This window comes from Heptranchias perlo, chromosome 20 (assembly GCF_035084215.1).
Source record: "Heptranchias perlo isolate sHepPer1 chromosome 20, sHepPer1.hap1, whole genome shotgun sequence".
In the NCBI taxonomy this organism is placed as follows: domain Eukaryota; kingdom Metazoa; phylum Chordata; class Chondrichthyes; order Hexanchiformes; family Hexanchidae; genus Heptranchias; species Heptranchias perlo.
This window is the reverse complement of record NC_090344.1, coordinates 43,339,759-43,356,626: the sequence shown is the minus strand read 5'-3', so window position 1 is coordinate 43,356,626 and position 16,868 is coordinate 43,339,759. Positions and strand designations below refer to the sequence as shown.

At 48.0% G+C, this 16,868-nt stretch overlaps 1 protein-coding gene and 1 non-coding gene across 2 annotated transcripts; both read right to left on the bottom strand.

Annotated features, from left to right (window-relative positions):
* Nucleotides 1-913: 913 nt before the first annotated feature.
* On the bottom strand, nt 914-9,684 carry mak16 (MAK16 homolog (S. cerevisiae)). The gene is made up of 10 exons (XM_068001112.1): nt 9,582-9,684; nt 8,422-8,471; nt 7,712-7,821; nt 6,400-6,464; nt 5,590-5,741; nt 4,865-4,919; nt 4,211-4,285; nt 3,690-3,788; nt 2,549-2,614; nt 914-1,399 (listed from the first exon to the last, which is right to left on the bottom strand). The coding sequence occupies exons 1-10, from the start codon at nt 9,594-9,596 to the stop codon at nt 1,205-1,207; spliced, it is 882 nt and encodes a 293-aa protein (XP_067857213.1). The 5' UTR covers nt 9,597-9,684; the 3' UTR covers nt 914-1,204.
* A 4,574-nt stretch (nt 9,685-14,258) lies between these two features.
* LOC137336159 (small nucleolar RNA U13) lies at nt 14,259-14,356 on the bottom strand. The gene has a single exon (XR_010966588.1). It is a non-coding gene; the product is annotated as a small nucleolar RNA U13 (small nucleolar RNA).
* Nucleotides 14,357-16,868: the final 2,512 nt, after the last annotated feature.

The window sequence follows — 16,868 nt, the reverse complement described above, 5'->3', positions numbered from 1 at the left end:
GTCAGTGTGCAAAATGCAGAAATAACTTCAAAGAACAACAACTTGCATCTATATAACGCCCCAAGGCGCTTCACGAGGCATAACCGGACAAAATTTCACATCGAGCTACACATTAGGACAGGTGACCAAATGCTGGGACAAAGAGGTCGGTTTTAACGAGTGTTTTAAAGGAGGACAGAGAGAGAATTCCAAAGTTTAGGGCCTAGATGGCTGAAGGCATAGCCGCCAATGGTGGGGCGAAGGAAATCGGGGATGCGCAAGAGGCCAGAATTGGAGGAACTCCGAGATCTCGGGGGTTGCAGGGCTGGAGGTTACAGAGATAGGGAGGGGCGAGGCCATGGAGGGATTTGAACACCAGGATGAGAATTGGGGGTACTCTTTGGGCCTGTTGTCAGTGCACAGGAGAGGGTCTTTTATTCTGAATCTAACCATACCTGACCTGGGAGTGCTCGCCGTCACTGGATGCTAAAAATAGAAGTTCCCCATCCCTGGCACGGCTGTACTCCAGCTCTCTTGGGCGTGGTGACTCCTTGCTGGGATACAGTCCCACAGGCGACGGGCACCCTCCACTACCTCACCCCGGTAGCCAGTTGGAATGTCCGAGCATAGGCAGTGAGCATTGGTGGGATATTCGGCCAGAGATGGGAAGTCACAGCCCAACACTGACCTGTGTGTGTAGCATTCCTCCCCCACTCTCCCAAAATACCAGTTGCTCTACTAAGCACACAGCAGAGAGTGAACCTCGGACATTCTGACAACTTCAGCAAGCAGTCAGCCGCAGTCTGGGTTCTGGCACCAGCTTTTTGTTGGCCAGTGGTACAGTTTGAAGAGTTCTGGACTGAGACACAGGCTGGGACCCTGGCAGCTGTGTCAAACTAGACGATAATGGAGTACTTTTCTAAAACTATTTACGCACTGTTCAATCACATCCTTTATTGGTACAGTTTTTATACAAGTGGGGCTGATCAAGACTAACAAGGGAGGGGAAACATAAACCCGTGGGCGGGTCACACGATAAAAATGTTTAAAAATGGTTCTAGCTTTCTCCAGTCCAGGCCGTGATACCCGACAGTAGCAGCAATGCTGCCCCCCACCTCCTTCCACCAGGCAGACCGTGAAAGCCGCTTTGCCTTATAACGTCTGTGCAATGGAGTTAAGAGTCCGCTCCTCACCCTCAGTACGACCAACGCTTCAATCGAAGCCGTCACGTGCTGTGTGCTTTGGCCGCCGGCTCCGTCTCCTGCTCGTATTCTATTTCCACGAATGGTCGCTTCTTCTGGGCAGGACCCTTCACCGGCGCCTTGCCCTTCGATTTAGAGGTTTCTTTCTCCAGCTCCTGCTCCTCTGCGTCACTGGATTGCTCTTGCTCCTCCTCATTGTCCTCCAGTTTGTCCATATCCTGTGTGAAAGACCAGTTACAGTTGGGTACGGCAGCTGATAATGGCGACCTGACTGGGGCAGTAATGGGCACACACACAGACACTGCTGCGCTCCCGCCCGCACCCACTGGGTGGCTGGTCAAAAGCTGCCCAGGGTTTACCTGTTTGCTTTTAATCTCTCCTCCCCCACCCCCACAGTGTCCCTCATCCCCTTGCTGTACCCACTAGTATTTCATCCAAGTGTGACACAGTTCCACAGGCAGCATTCTCCCTCGGTACCTCGTTCATAGTTTGGTACAGCACAGGAGGCCATTTGGCCCATCGAGTCTGTGCTGGCTCTTTGAAAGAGCTATCCGATTAACCCTACTCCCATCGCTCTTTCCCCTTAGCCCAGCAATTTTTTTCCCTTCAAGTATTTATCCGATTGCCTTTTGACATTGAAATTACAATTGAATCTGTTTCCACCATCCTTCCAGGCAGTGCGTTCCAGGTTATAACAACTCGTTGCGTAAAAAAACATGACTATTCCACATGTCAACCAAAAGAGTACAAGCAGGCTATTGGACCAGGAGAGGCGTCAGAGTCAAGCCTCATCCTGACCTCGCCTGATGTCTACACACCCTTTTGCAGGAACCCAGGCAGATTTTAACCTTCCCGTTACTCCAGAGGAGCAGAGGGCAGCACTCAACTGAGTTCAGCTAACTCTGTGCTGGACAGGACCCTTCAGGCATCCCTGGGCTCACTGACACTCTGGGCGGTGCATCACACACATTATCAACGGGACCGTTTTTTTCTTTTAAAATGCTTTTATGTCAGAATAAACCTGATTAATGTTGAGAGAATGAGGGGGGGGGGGGGTTTGATACATCAGACACTGACCATTCATGTTGGTAACTGGATGCAAATCTAAGCCAGATTGATGGGGAGTATAAATCTCCTCGGTCCATTGACTGCAAACCACGATACCTGACTTGGGATGGCTGATGATATCAGACACCAGGCAGCATTTACCCACTGGGCGACTGAGAAGTTCACTCGGAAAGGATGGGTGCTCCATCCAACACCCCCACCCACCCAACATTGACATCCCTCAACTTGATAACATTCCCTCCTCCCCCCAAAATTAAGCAGAGGCCCCAAGGAGAAAGAGTGAGCAAATGCCTCGTTACCTCAAAGTCACTCAGGTCACTCTCGTCCATTTCGTCACCCTCCACATATTCCACTTGACCAACGTCCTGCCGAGAAAGAGGAGACAGAAACCCGTCACAAAGGTGCAAAGAGCAATGGCCAAGTGTTGCAGGGGCTGTCGGTACCTACACCACGTCCCACAATACTTCATTTGGGAGAGCAGATGGTTCAAGAACTCTGGACACATCCTGCTCTAGAATAGAAATCACTGACTAGCCATGGGTGTGGATATGGCCACACTGTTTTAGCCACAGGCATTAATTTTAGTGGAAAACGCTGTGTACACAATACAGGTAAATATACTTCAAAGTTTGGATATCTGGCATGAATTTATCAGACATACCCAAACATCTTAGTGCAGCTTCTGGGTTTTTGTACAGCAGTTGTGAGCAGTACTCTGACTTCATCAAAGTGATGGCTGAGACTGTTAACTTACATAACGAGACACGCCAGTGTTAATTGTATCCATGTGATGTATATCAATTAGTGTTAATTGTATTCAGGTGGTGTGCATCAATTGGGGACTCTCTTGTATCCATATATAGGAGAGTTTATCTCGGGTGTGTGTGTAATGTGGAGCTCTGTCAATAAAGGTTTGGAAGCAACTGAAAACTAGGCTCTAGTATTCTATCCTTCACCACTGGGCTGTCCAGCTTAAAACAGCCAGACCCCCCCCTCCTGCTCTCCATCCAGACTGTGGTTGGGTGCTCCTTGCCCCTTGCCATGGCGTGCCCTGTTGGAGATGCTCATTATTGGTTGGACTTCCTTCTGCTGGCCTGGGGTGGTTATTCCGATTGGTTGAGCTGACAATGATGACAGCTTCTCTCTCCATACAAATGTCGCTGGTGTTGCCATGGTGCTAAGTCTGGCATTTTCACCCATGTTACACACCATTTTAGCAGATCAGCAGCAACTAAGCAAGTAAAGCCCACACAATAATCAAAAAACACTCACACATTCTGCTTACCATTTTACCAACACGCACAAAAAAAGGTTAAAGAATAAATTCTTACGGCGTGGGAATACGAGCACTGAAGTATTCCCAACTAAACAGCCCTCAAATTTGATCGGAGTCAACAAGATCAGACACAAGGGTGGTTTTGCTTTTCTGTCAGTACTTACTTCATCCTCTTCCTCCGAGGAATCGGTTTCGCTCTCTTCATCCTGCCTCTCCAACGCCTTGTCGAAAGCGTGAATCGGGAAGTTGTAGATATCTTCATACTGATGGGAGAGGAGAAAAAAGCATTACTGACCCATCAGTGCGAGTTCCGCGGGGGCACACCCTTGGCAGCAGCGACCTCCCCATCCCACAGCTTCCTCGGCTCAGTTCCATTCTCCGCCCGAACGTGGATTAATCCGGCCCCTCAGTGGGGCTAAAATTTCTTTACCATAATACAATCTGGACCTGCTCAAGCAGAACACCGCGCAGTACTGCACGGAAATGAGAAGACAACCAGCATTTAACAAGTTCGGCAATCATCACAATTCCCTAATACTCCTCCACAGCTAGCTGTAACAGTAATGTGTAACCGCCCCGTAAGAACCCCCAGTATGCCCCCCCACTGCCACCCCTCCACCAGCTACACAAGAATCGGAATCTTGTTGTGTCCTTCGATCCCTGCCCACGAACAGCAGCGACTCACCGTGCCCTGCTTCAGTCGCTCCAGCAGTTCCTTCTCGATGGCGTTGTCCAGCTGAGCCGCAATCAGAGCCTTCTCCTGTAAGGAAACAACAGTCAAACTGTGCTACATAGCAGCCTCCTACCCCTCCAGCAAAGGTACCACCCCCAGCCCCCACTGAATTTATCCCATTAGAATCACGACTGAGCGCAGTTAAATGGGAGTCGCTGACTCCAGTCACTGAATTCAGACTATGGGAGGATGTCAAGGCCTTGGAGAGAGTGCAGAGGAGACTTACTAGAATGGTATCAGGTGTGAGGGACTTGTTATGTGGAGAGACGGGAGAATCTGGGATTGTTCTCCTTAGAGCTGGCACAGCCTCCTGTGCTATAAGATTCTGATTCTATGTCATGCTGTGTCCACCTAAATAAGATTGTATCCAACGTGTTTCGGGTGACAGCGGTAGCTCCCAGTGACGGGTCACGCCAGCAGCACCTTTTTATACTAATAACGAGAAGGGTCTTGGAGACCCCGACTGCGCCAAGACTCTCCAACATGGCATCAGGATTTCTCCCGGCATCAGGATTTCTCCCAGCATCAGTCCGTGCCACAGACGAGAATATCCCAAGACGTCTTGATTCTGAGTCAGGCCCATCAGAAACGCATAAATATCTTTACCTCTCTTCGGCTCTCTCGACGTTCAACCTTCTTGCTTAAAGGTACCAGCTTCCTCCTAAAAAGAAACACAAGCAGAGTTAGCCCTTGCGTAAGGGTAAGGGTCAATGCCCACCTCCATGTGTTACAAAGCAGAGCAGAGCACCAACCACCCACTGCGGTTAACGTTATCACCCCTGTGACTGGGGCATCAGTCGCGAGCTGTGTCTTTTCATATACTTCGGAGGTTTATTTCTGGAACAGTCCAGCTGTCAGACCACTGGAAGGTCTGATCTCAGAGTCTCCTTTAAAAACGGCCCAGCTCGCTGTTGCTGCACAAGCAATGCGGCTGTGCCCGGTAGAAAGGCAGCTCTTGCCTCTGTGGGAGGAATCTGATGCCACGTCAGCATTTAAATGTCACCCTCCATTCACGTGCGTTAACCCTTTTTGGTTTTTTTGAGCCTCAAGTGCTGGAAAATATTAGGAATAATTTCTGGAGATCATGGTAACACCGAGCGGTGCTGAGCTCAGGTGGTCGATAGATCCAAGCCCCCCCGCACCCCGTTATGTTCCCCTCTTCCAATCATCGCTTCTCGTCTCTCACTGATCAATACAGTCCTCGGACAATCGACTCCTTCAAGTTCCCTCCCGCCAAACCCCCCAACCAAAAAAAACGAAACCCCAAACAGCTGCCAGCAGTTTGTCATCGCTCCGACTAAATGAAGACCCAGGCTCCAAAACAAACTTACTGCCTCTTGAGCGTTAGCTTGCGGATACGGATCAGGTACTGGGTGATCTTGGTGAAACGCTGCTTACACTTGTGTCGGATGAAGCGGGGCCAGTAGATGAGGTGTTCGTCGATCTGTTCCAGAGCCTTCTCATAATTCTTACTTAACTTCACCTGCAAAATATTGAGTGGGAGGGGGGAAGGCGTTGAGTTGAACGAACTCGGAATTAAGGGCAAGAGCTCAGAGCATTCTCTTCAAACAAACAAACAAACCAGCTGCAGGTTCAGTAAAAATTCTACGTGCAAGATGCCAACTAATGGCGCAAGTGGACGATATAGGAACAGCTCTCACCAGGTGTCGCCTGGGAATTTATTTTACAAGAGTTGCACAGCCCGTACCAGGAACTGCGCCCACACGTACCATCTATCATGGCTCACCAATGTTATACCTCGTGCTCTTCACACGTGTACAATTCCCCATGATTGTTATTCCTCATGTACCTCACTCGTGTACTATTCCCCATGCACATGCATGCTATTCCTCATATACCTCACACATATGCATTATTCTACTCTCACTCCTGTAACACAGGGTTCAGGGTGTTAAGTGATTTCTCAGTGTAGTCACGATAATGAGCAACACAAAATGTTCTGAATTATTTAATGTCTCCAGGATCAAATACAAGCAAGGAAAATATTACACCAGGAGGCATTTCACTAACAGATACCCCGGTGGGTTCTTAACAACCAGCCTTTAATACACGTGACAGAACAAGACTATTGCACCAATTATAACTTTTCAGGCTCGTACAGTCATTCAGTCGATGCTTACCCTCTCCCACAATCGAGCTGGAAAGGCGGCTCTTTCTATTGTCTTCATGTATAGGAAACACTGACCTATAGGGTGCAAAACAGCAAGTATAATTCGTGGCTGCTTTCTGGAGAACCAGTAACATACGGTGACAGGCAAACTCATACCTAGTCTCCCCAACGAGAGGGGATGCAAACCCAGCCCCGCAGTCACCCCAACAAGAGGGAACACAAATCTACCCCCAGCCACCCCAACGAGAGGGAACGCAAATCTATCCCCAGCCACCCCAACGAGAGGGAATGCAAATATATCCCCAGTCACCCCAATAAGAGGAGACGCAAACCCTCCCCCACAGACACCCCAACGAGAGGGGACGCAAACCCACTGCCATGGTCACCCCAACGAGAGGGGACACAAACCCACCCCCAGTCATCCCAACGAGAGGGAACACAAATCTACCCCCAGCCACCCCAACAAGAGGGAACACAAATCTACCCCCAGCCACCCCAACGAGAGGGAACGCAAATCTATCCCCAGTCACCCCAATAAGAGGAGACGCAAACCCTCCCCCACAGACACCCCAACGAGAGGGGACGCAAACCCACTGCCATGGTCACCCCAACGAGAGGGGACACAAACCCACCCCCAGTCATCCCAACGAGAGGGGACGCAAACCCACCCCCAGTCATCCCAATGAGAGGGGACACAAACCCACCCCCAGTCATCCCAACGAGAGGAGACACAAACCCACCCCCAGTCATCCCAACGAGAGGGGACACAAACCCACCCCCAGTCATCCCAACGAAAGGGGATGCAAGCTCACCGCCACGAGTCAGCCTGAGGAACAAATTCATCCCCTCCATAAGGCAAGGAATAGAGATGGGCAAACTCACCCCTGAATCATCTCAAGGAATGGGGCAATAATAACTGTGCTTTGTTTATCCTGGCAGATACAGATGGTACAGCAATTTCTATACATTAACATGTGTTGAGCAGAACAGTGTCAATTAGTGGGTGTTTAACTGGGCTGACAACCATTACACATAATTACATAGAACTTACAAAACAGAAACAGGTCGTTCAGCCTAACCAGTCCATATTGGTGTACATCCTCCACATCCGCAGCAGTCCTAATCCCTTGCACCCTCCCTAATCCCATATCCCTTTACCTTAAACACCTATCTACCCTATTCTTCAAAGTTGACATGTTCTCTGCTTCAATCACCCAGTATTTGTGCGAGTTCACATTTGATCTGTGATGTAACAGGAATGTGGCTGAAGGTTTGCAATGTGAGAGTGGAAAGGTTGTTTGAGATGGGGACTGACTACTTACCTTTCTCCTCCTTGATGGTTGCATACTGACTGTTGGCCAGAGGACAGGACGCACGGTTGCACAGACCTGTGATATTGTACTCGTTGCGACAGAAACTCTGCGTTTTAGTTCTGCGGGTAAAAGGACCAACATGAAAAGATTAATGAAATGTTTGACATTTGTTGATTGGCAGCGAGTCGGCTAGTGATGGCTATACGACAGGCCAGCTCCTGCCCAATTTGAGGAGGATCCCATTCCACAAAACAGATAAATATACATATATATATGTAAAGCAAGATATCTACAAAGTTTATATGTATGAGGTATTAGTTAGGACTGATTTCAATGTGGTCCAACTCTGTCTGCTTTGTTTTACTGAGGATATGCTATTCTTCTTAGGGTTTCCTCCCTTCCACGTCCCTTCTGGTCAACACACCTCCCATAGCTGAGATAGCAAGTGAGGGGCTTGAATGCAGGCCAGTGGCCCACAGGAAGATGCACAGGAACCTTCAGTAGGGATAGCCCAGCGACTTCTCCCTAATCCCTCAGGGAAAACACTTGGTCTCAGTGTAGCACAATGAAGATGGGGAATTGAAGCCTACTCAACGTTAAAAGCACACACTACGGACCAGATGCCAATTCCTGCTCCAGTCACTGGGAATCCAAACGACCTTTCAGCAGAGGTCACACTTCAGCCGTGCTCTTTTTTATTTTTGAGAATCTTTACTTACTTCACTTTGTAGGAACAAAACTGTTTATTTCCGATAACATCCCAAATCACCTGGAAAAGAGAAACAGATTGTCATCCAATTAAATTCTACCCCCATTGCTGTTCTCTAACGAGCAAAATGACTTCAAATAGAAAAACAAACACATTGAGGGGAAACTGCAGGCAAACTGGTGACTGTCATTGGAAACAGAAAAACTTGGTGGATAATATTATTATAGTTATTGTGTGTTGTGAAATCGCTTTCTTTTGAATGTATTTGTAATGTTACTGCAAACAGGATCCTGAGCAATTGTGACCCCTTGTGCGTAGGATTGAGAAGAGCTCTGGGTTGCCTTTACTTTTCGACTGTGCCTGAAATTCCACCTGGACAAACATTTAACATAATTGTTAAAACTTAGTTAGTTTCTAACATTTGCTATTGATGTACTCCACCTCCCCAAATCTCGGCACGTAGTCAAATCATTCCAGGGACTGGGCCATTTCACTAACACCAGGCACTGGGGGTACAAGTGCTTCTGCCAGAGGGAGATCGTATCAGCTGGTCATTGAGGGCATCTGGCAGACCTGATGCAGCATGGTGCGAGGTTACTGTATACGGCCACTGCGTGCATTGTCACTGTGTACGGCTATTGTGGACATGGTCACTGCTTTTGGCCACGGGACAAATGGTCAAAGTGTACACGGTCACTGCATACGGCCACTGTGTACACGGTCACAGTACACATGGTCAAGGTGCACACAGTCACCATGTATATGGGCACTGCGTACGGCCACGGTGTACGGTCGCCGTGTACGGCCGCGGTGTACGGCCACGGTGAACGGTCGCTGTATACGGTCACGGTGAACGGCCGCGGTGTACGGTCGCCGTGTACGGCCGCGGTGTACGGTCACGGTGTACGGTCGCCGTGTACGGTCGCCGTGTACGGCCGCGGTGTACGGTCACCGTGTACGGCCGCGGTGTACGGTCACGGTGTACGGCCGCGGTGTACGGTCACGGTGTACGGTCGCCGTGTACGCGGTCTCTGTTTATTTCCAGCATTTTCTGTTTGGAGCTCGCGGTGTTTGAGCCGCAATCCCGGCTCCCCGGAATACCCCAACCCCCACGGATTAACACCCTTAACATTGAAAGAATAACGCGCTCCCTGCCCGACTCCCGCTCACATCATCGTGCTGCATCGCTCCCGCTCGCCGCTCACATCCAGCCGCACATGTAACATCAGACAGCCGCCATCTTCCTCAAGGCAACTCGCGCAGCTTCTCGCGAGATCTCGCTGCTCCCGCCCCGTTCTCCTAGTACCCGACTCTGCCACTTGGTGGCGCTGTGTCGCACATTGGTGTAGTGCCCGACTCTGCCACTTGGTGGCGCTGTGTCGCTCAATGGTGCAGTATCCTGAACAGAGGCCCAACCTGTCCCCATCCACCACCTGGCTGAACTTGTTCTCACGTTGAACAACTTCTCCTTTGATTCCACTCACTCCCTCCAAATAAAAGGTGTCGCTATGGGAACCTGTATGGGTCCCAGCTATGCCTGCCTTTTTGTGGGGTAAGTGGAACATTCCTTGTTCCAGTCTTACTCAGGAACCCTTCCTCATCTCTTTTTCCGGTACATCGATGACTGTTTTGGTGCAGTTTCCTGCTCTCACCCTGAGCTGGAAAATTTCATCAACTTTGCTTCCAATTTCCACCCTTCCCCTGCCTTCACACGGTCCCGGGATGTGCAGGTCCCCGGAGCCGGGACTGCGGCTCAAACAACCTGAGCTCCAAACAGAAAATGCTGGAAATAAACAGCACCTGAGACAAAGGACAGGTTGACACTCCAGATGGTGACCTGTCCATGTGGACTGTCCGCGCAGCAGCCAACTCACTGTGACCGTGTACACAGTGGCCGTACGCAGTGACCATGTACACTGGCCACACGGAGTGACCGTGTACAATTGGTCCATCTCCAACTCTTCCCTTCCCCTCCTCGACTTCTCTATCTCCATTTCTGAGGATCGGCTGTCAACCAATATCTATTTTAAGCCCAATGACTCCCACAGCTACCTTGATTACATTTTCTCCCACCCCGCTTCCTGTAAGGACTCGATTCCATTCTCTCAGTTTCTCCCTCTCCGTTGCATCTGTTCTGATGATGCCACCTTCCACAACAGTGCTTCCAATATGTCTTCCTTTTTCCTCAACCAAGGATTCCCCTCCACTGTAGTTGACAGGGCCCTCAACCATGTCTGTCCCATTGTCTGCACTTCCACCCTCACCCCTCCCCTCCCACCGAGAACCACGCTAGAGTCCCTCTTGTTCTCAACTTCCACCCCAACAGCCTCCACATTCAACGGATCATCCTCCGCCATTTCCACCACCTCCCGCGTGATCCCACCACCAAAAACATCTTCCCCTCCCCTCCTCTTTCAGCATTCAGAAGGGTCCATTCCCTCCGCAACACACTGGTCCACTTTTCCATCAACCCCCACACCTGCTCTTCTGCCAACGGCACTTTCCCATACGAGCAACACCTGCCCTTTCACCTCCTTCCTTCCCACCAGGGCCCCAAACACGCCTTCCAGATGAAACAGCGATTTACTTGTACTTCTTTCAATTTAATATTCACAGCTGGTGATGCGGTCTCCTCTACATTGGGGAGACCAAACTCAGAGTGGGTGATCGCTTTGCTGAACACCTCTGCTCAGTCCGCAAGCATGATCCTGACCTTTCAGTCATTTGCCATTTTAATAAGAACATAAGAACATAAGAACATAAGAAATAGGAGCAGGAGTAGGCCAATCGGCCCCTTGAGCCTGCTCCGCCATTCAATAAGATCATGGCTGATCTGGTCCTAACCTCAAATCTAAAATCATGTCCAATTTCCTGCCCACTCCCACTCTGACCTCTCTGTCCTCGGCCTCCTACACTGTTCCAATGAAGCTCGAGGAACAGTATCTTATCTTTCTATTAGGCACTTTACAGCCTTCCAGACTCAACATTGATTTCAATAACTTCAAATCATAACTACTGTTCCCAATTTGCCGGACAGTAGGTGCTGGTAATGGTCCTGCTGTTGCCATTTACAGCTCCTCTTGACTCACCTTTTGTTTCTTAACCTGTCCCATTACCACCCTCCTTGCCTTGCACCATCGTCCCTTTTGTCATTAAATCACTCGTGCCCTCCACACTATCACAGACCTTCCCTTTTGTTCTTTCCTCCCCTTCCCTTCCTCACTCCCCCCAATCCCCCGCTCTGTACTTGCTTAAAAACTGTTAACTCTTTAACTTCTTCCAGTTCTGACGAAAGGTCATTAACCTGAAACGTTAACTCTGTTTCTTTCTCTCCAGTTGCTGCCTGACTTGCTGAGTGTTTTAAGTATTTTCTGGTTTTATTTCAGAATTCCAGCATGCGCAGTATTTTGCTTTGGATTCGGTGTAGTACCCTACTTTAGCCACTTGATGGCGCGGTATCAATCGGTGGTGTAGTACCTGGTGTCGGCCACTTGGTGGCGCGGTGGCGCCAAATCGTGTAGTACACCTCTGTGGCCACCGGATGGCGCAGAATTCAACTGTTGTCACAAACTGGGTTCTGCAAGTTAAAAGTGATTGTTTAAATAGGCCCATGGAATAAATGAAAGTTGTGATTACAATCCAATACTGATGGTCAAGGATACAGATTTATTTATGGACTGCAATCACAGAATGTGATGCCGAGACAACAATTTGCATTTATGTAGTATCTCTCACAGATCACCAGAATTAGAGTTCCACCGGGTGCAGAGCAGGACTGAAGGCTAATCTTTCAAAGTTCTCCAGATTCAGGAACTGTCCCTCTCGATTGGAAAATTGCACATGTCACTCTGCTTTTTAAGAAAGGAGAGAGAGGGAAACCAGGGAATTTTTGACCAATTAGCCTTAAAATCTGTTGTGGGAAAAATGCTGAAGTCCATAATTAAGGATAGGATGACTGAACACCTTGTGAATTTTCAGTTAATCAGAGAGAGCCAGCATGGATTTGTGAAAGGTAGGTCATGCCTGACAAACCTGATTGAATTTTTTGAAGAGGTGACTAAAGTAGTGGAAAGGGGAATGTGAATGGATGTTATTTATATGGACTTCCAGAAGGCATTTGATAAAGTCCCACATGAGAGACTGTTAACTAAGATAGAAGCCCATGGAATCGAGGGAAAAGTATGGACTTGGTTAGGAAGTTGGCTGAGCGAAAGGCGACAGAGAGTAGGGATAATGGGTAGGTACTCACATTGGCAGGATGTGACTAGTGGAGTCCTGCAGGGATCTGTCTTGGGGTCTCAATTATTCACAATATTAATTAACGACTTAGATGAAGGCATAGAAAGTCTCATATCTAAGTTTGCCGATGACACAAAGATTGGTGGCAATGTAAGCAGTATAGATGAAAACATAAAATTACAAAGGGATATTGATAGATTAGATGAATGGGCAAAACTATGGCAAATGGAATTCAATGTAGGCAAATGTGAGGTCATCCACTTTGGATCAAAAAAGGATCGAACAGGGTACTTTCTCAATGGTAAAAAGTTAAAAACAGTGGATGTCCAAAGGGACTTAGGGGTTCAGGTACATCGATCATTGAAGTGTCATGAACAGGTGCAGAAAATAATCAATAAGGCTAATGAAATGCTGGCCTTTATATCTAGAGGACTGGAGTACAGTTATGCTGCAGCTATACAAAACCCTGGTTAGACTGCACCTGGAGTACTGTGAGCAGTTCTGGGCACCGCACCTTCGGAAGGACAAATTGGTCTTGGAGGGAGTGCAGTGTAGGTTTACTAGAATGATACCCGGACTTCAAGGGTTAAGTTACGAGGAGAGATTACACAAATTGTATTCTCTAGAGTTCAGAAGGTTAAGGGGTGATCTGATCGAAGTTTATAAGATATTAAGGGGAACAGATAGGGTGGATAGAGAGAAACTATTTCCGCTGGTTGGGGATTCTTGGAGTAGGGGGCACAGTGTAAAAATTAGAGCCAGACCTTTCAGGAGTGAGATTAGAAAACATTTCTACACACAAAGGATGGTAGAAGTTTGGAACTCTCTTCCGCAAACGGAAATTGATGCTAGCTCAATTGCTAAATTTAAATCTGAGATAGATAGCTTTTTGGCAACCAAAGGTATTAAGAGATATGGGCCAAAGGCAGGTATATGGAGTTCGATAACAGATCAGCCATGATCTTATCAAATGGCGGAGCAGGCTCGAGGGGCTGAATGGCCTACTCCTGTTCCTATATTTCCTATGTTCCTAAGTAGTGTGGGAACAGACCAGGGAGGAAGACGAGGACAAGGAATTTAAATTCAATCTGTTGGGGATAACAGGTGCGGTTAAGAACAGCTGAGATTTGAACAAGTTAGTTGCTGAATGGGAGGCCAGCAAGCAGGGCATTGAAAAAATCGAGTTCAGAAATGGAAAAAGTGCGAATGTGTTTAAACATTACGACAAGGGCCGGAAATGTTGTAAAGACAGAAATAAGATAAAGATTTGCATTTATATAGCACCTTTAAATGTGGGATTTGAAACTCAACTGTGGGTCAAATGGGTTGCAACAGTTTTAAACGACCTGGTTGAGCCTGCACCAGAGGCCAGAAAAGGAGAAATGAGCTTCAGTCTTCCTGATGCGTTAAAATCTTGTGCAATAAAATCACAATTTGAGTTGCTCGGTAGCGTAGAAGACCAGCTGACATTTGGTTACTTTCAAGTATCAGAAAAACGTCCCAGTAATTACAACAAACATGCAAATCCACCCTAAAACCAACAGATGGAAACAGTGAGCAAACGCCCTCACACAAAGCGAACAAACAATCGGTCACCGACCAGCTCAGCGTCAGACGGGTCGTGTGCCCTGTCGTAACAGTAGGGACGGCACATATCACGCACAGGCGAGATAAACCCACTCATCACATTGCTGAACCAGAAGGATCAATGATAACATCCGTCGGCTGGAGTGTGTTCTCCAAGAAACCCGTTTTAGGTCACGGTGAACCGAACAGTCGCATTCCCGCGGGCTCTTGTGGTCGGGACACGGACACTGAGTAGGTTTTCAGTAACAGTTTCTTGGTTGTTTTCTTTTAATTCGAAAAATTGCTGCCAAACCGGTGGATATTAAATATGTAAATATATGCAGTTACGTGATGACGTCACCCTAATATTGAGTCGAACGTCCCACACACTGCAAACCTCTCATATTGGATTTAAAGGGCTAATAATACCTGGTGCAGGAACAAAACAACAACTTGCATTTATATGGCGCCTTTAACATAGTAAAACGTCCCAAAGTGCTTCACAGGAGCGATTATCAAACACAATTTGACACCGAGACACATAAGGAGATATTAGAACAGGTGATCAAAAGCTTGGTCAAAGAGGGAGGTTTTAAGGAGCATCTTAAAGAAGGAGAGGATGAGAAGGGGAGAGGTTTCGGGAGGGAATTCCAGAGCTTAGGGCCCAGGCAGCTGAAGGCACGGCCGCCAATGGTGCAGCGATTAAAATTGGGGATGTGCAAAAGGCCAGAATTGGAGGAGCGCAGAGATCTCGGAGGGTTGTAGGGCTGGAGAAGGTTATAGAGATAGGGAGGGGTGAGGCCATGGAGGGATTTGAAAACAAGGAAGAGAATTTTAAAATTGAGGCGATGCTGGACCGGGAGCCAATGTAGGTCAACAAACACAGGGGTGATGGGTGAACGGGACTTGGTGCGAGTTAGGATATGGGCAGCAGAGTTTTGGATGAGCTCAACTTTATGGATGGTGGAAGGTGGAAGGCCGGCTCGCGTTGGAATAGTCAAGTCTAGAGGTAACAAAAGTACGGATGAGGGTTTCAGCAGCAGATGGAGTTATGCAGGGGCAGAGACGGGCAATGTTATGGAGGTGGAAGTTGGCATTCTTGTTGATGTAGATGAGGTCAGAAGCTCAGCTCGTGGTCAAATAGGACGCTGAGGTTGCAAATGGTCTGGTTCAGCCTGAGACAATGGCCAGGGTGAGGGAACAGAGCTGTCAAAATAATGGTGAGGCTAATCACGTTCACCATTACTTATGCGCAAATGCTACAACTTCAGGCGAGGGACAGGTGCGCAGTTAAACGGGGAAATCGGAAAGTTGCGATCCGAGATGTGCTGCTCCGCCGTTAACTTCGTGAAAACAGCATCTCACTGCCTGCCTCACCATTGAAATGCATTGAATGGCGTGAAGCTCCTGTATTTATATTTATTCTTTCTGTCTCTTTTTTCTCTCTTAATCCAATCTTTCCCTCCCTTTATTTTTCTTTCTGTACCTGATTTGACATTGAATTCACCCACTCTAATTTGCACTTCCTTCCAGGTCCTTGCACTGTTAATTTCACAATCCTTCAATCTGACTGGTTAAGGAGATACATATTTGCTTGCCCTCTTCACTCACGTCCCAGGCGCCCTGTTTCCCCTCGCTATGACATTATCAGATCACACTTTCAGCAACTTGCCATGCAAAAAATTTAATAACCTAAACAGGCAAGGGCAAGTCCAACTAACGCAGACACCATTAGATGCCCTGCCACAGAAAATTATGGCCCAATGACTTTGGTCATTGTTTAATCGGAGGAAATTGCAGCTGATCCAGAACTGGATGGCGGAAAAGCAGACCGGGACAGAAAGAACTGGGGCACATGTGGTTACACAGCACCATGTTTCTGTGACCATGGTGGGCTCCAGATAAAAATAACTGAAAATACAGCAGGTGGGATGTGCTGTATTGTTTTATAAAGTCAGCTGCACAGTTACTGAGTAATCGTTACAGTAAAAAAGGAAACTTTTTGCTCAAGGGAAGTGACAGGAACTGCAACAATTGCACAATTTGAATCCTTGTTTCCTGACAATTTTCTCCCCTCCTCTACTGATGTTGCCCCCTTGGTGGGATACAGTAGCACAAGCACCCTCTGGTATATCACCCAAATAGCCATCCTTCATGTATGAGCCCAGACAACACACAGGGAGCCCTGTGTCCCGGTTCCTTCTGCTTGTCCCACATCCAGTCCTAGATGAGCCGCAATTTCCTACAATTAAACATTGGGAAGCTTTGGGTCTTTGGCCCGCCACAAATTTTGTTCCCTTGCTACCGATTCCAACCCCCTCCCGTGGCCATTTTCTCAGGTTGAATCAGACCGTTCGTAACCTCGGCATCTTCAGTCATACACTGGCTTTGTCAGCTGGGCCATCGTGGAGCTCAATAGGATTCTTCTAATGTGTTCTTTCCCACTATTCTCACCTTCTTAAGCTGCTGATATCTTACTGGGATCAGTGCCACCTACCCTCTGATATCTCATCCAAGTAGTCATACTTTAGCGAGTGACAGTAACTGTAGTCGGTATATTCAACCGTGGAGGGAATCACAGCTGAGCACAATTCTGTCCTCACCTGAGATGCACACAGGAACTTTCCAGCAGGTTCGTCAGCAGGAGTGGGA

What these genes read in the sequence shown, in the direction of transcription:
- mak16 (XM_068001112.1), bottom strand. An exon ending in TTTTGTTCCTACAAAGTGAA is followed by an intron (nt 7,822 to 8,421) that starts GTAAGTAAAGAT and finishes TTTTACCCGCAG; the next exon opens with AACTAAAACGCAGAGTTTCT. An exon ending in GTCGAGAGAGCCGAAGAGAG is followed by an intron (nt 4,286 to 4,864) that starts GTAAAGATATTT and finishes GTTTCCTTACAG; the next exon opens with GAGAAGGCTCTGATTGCGGC.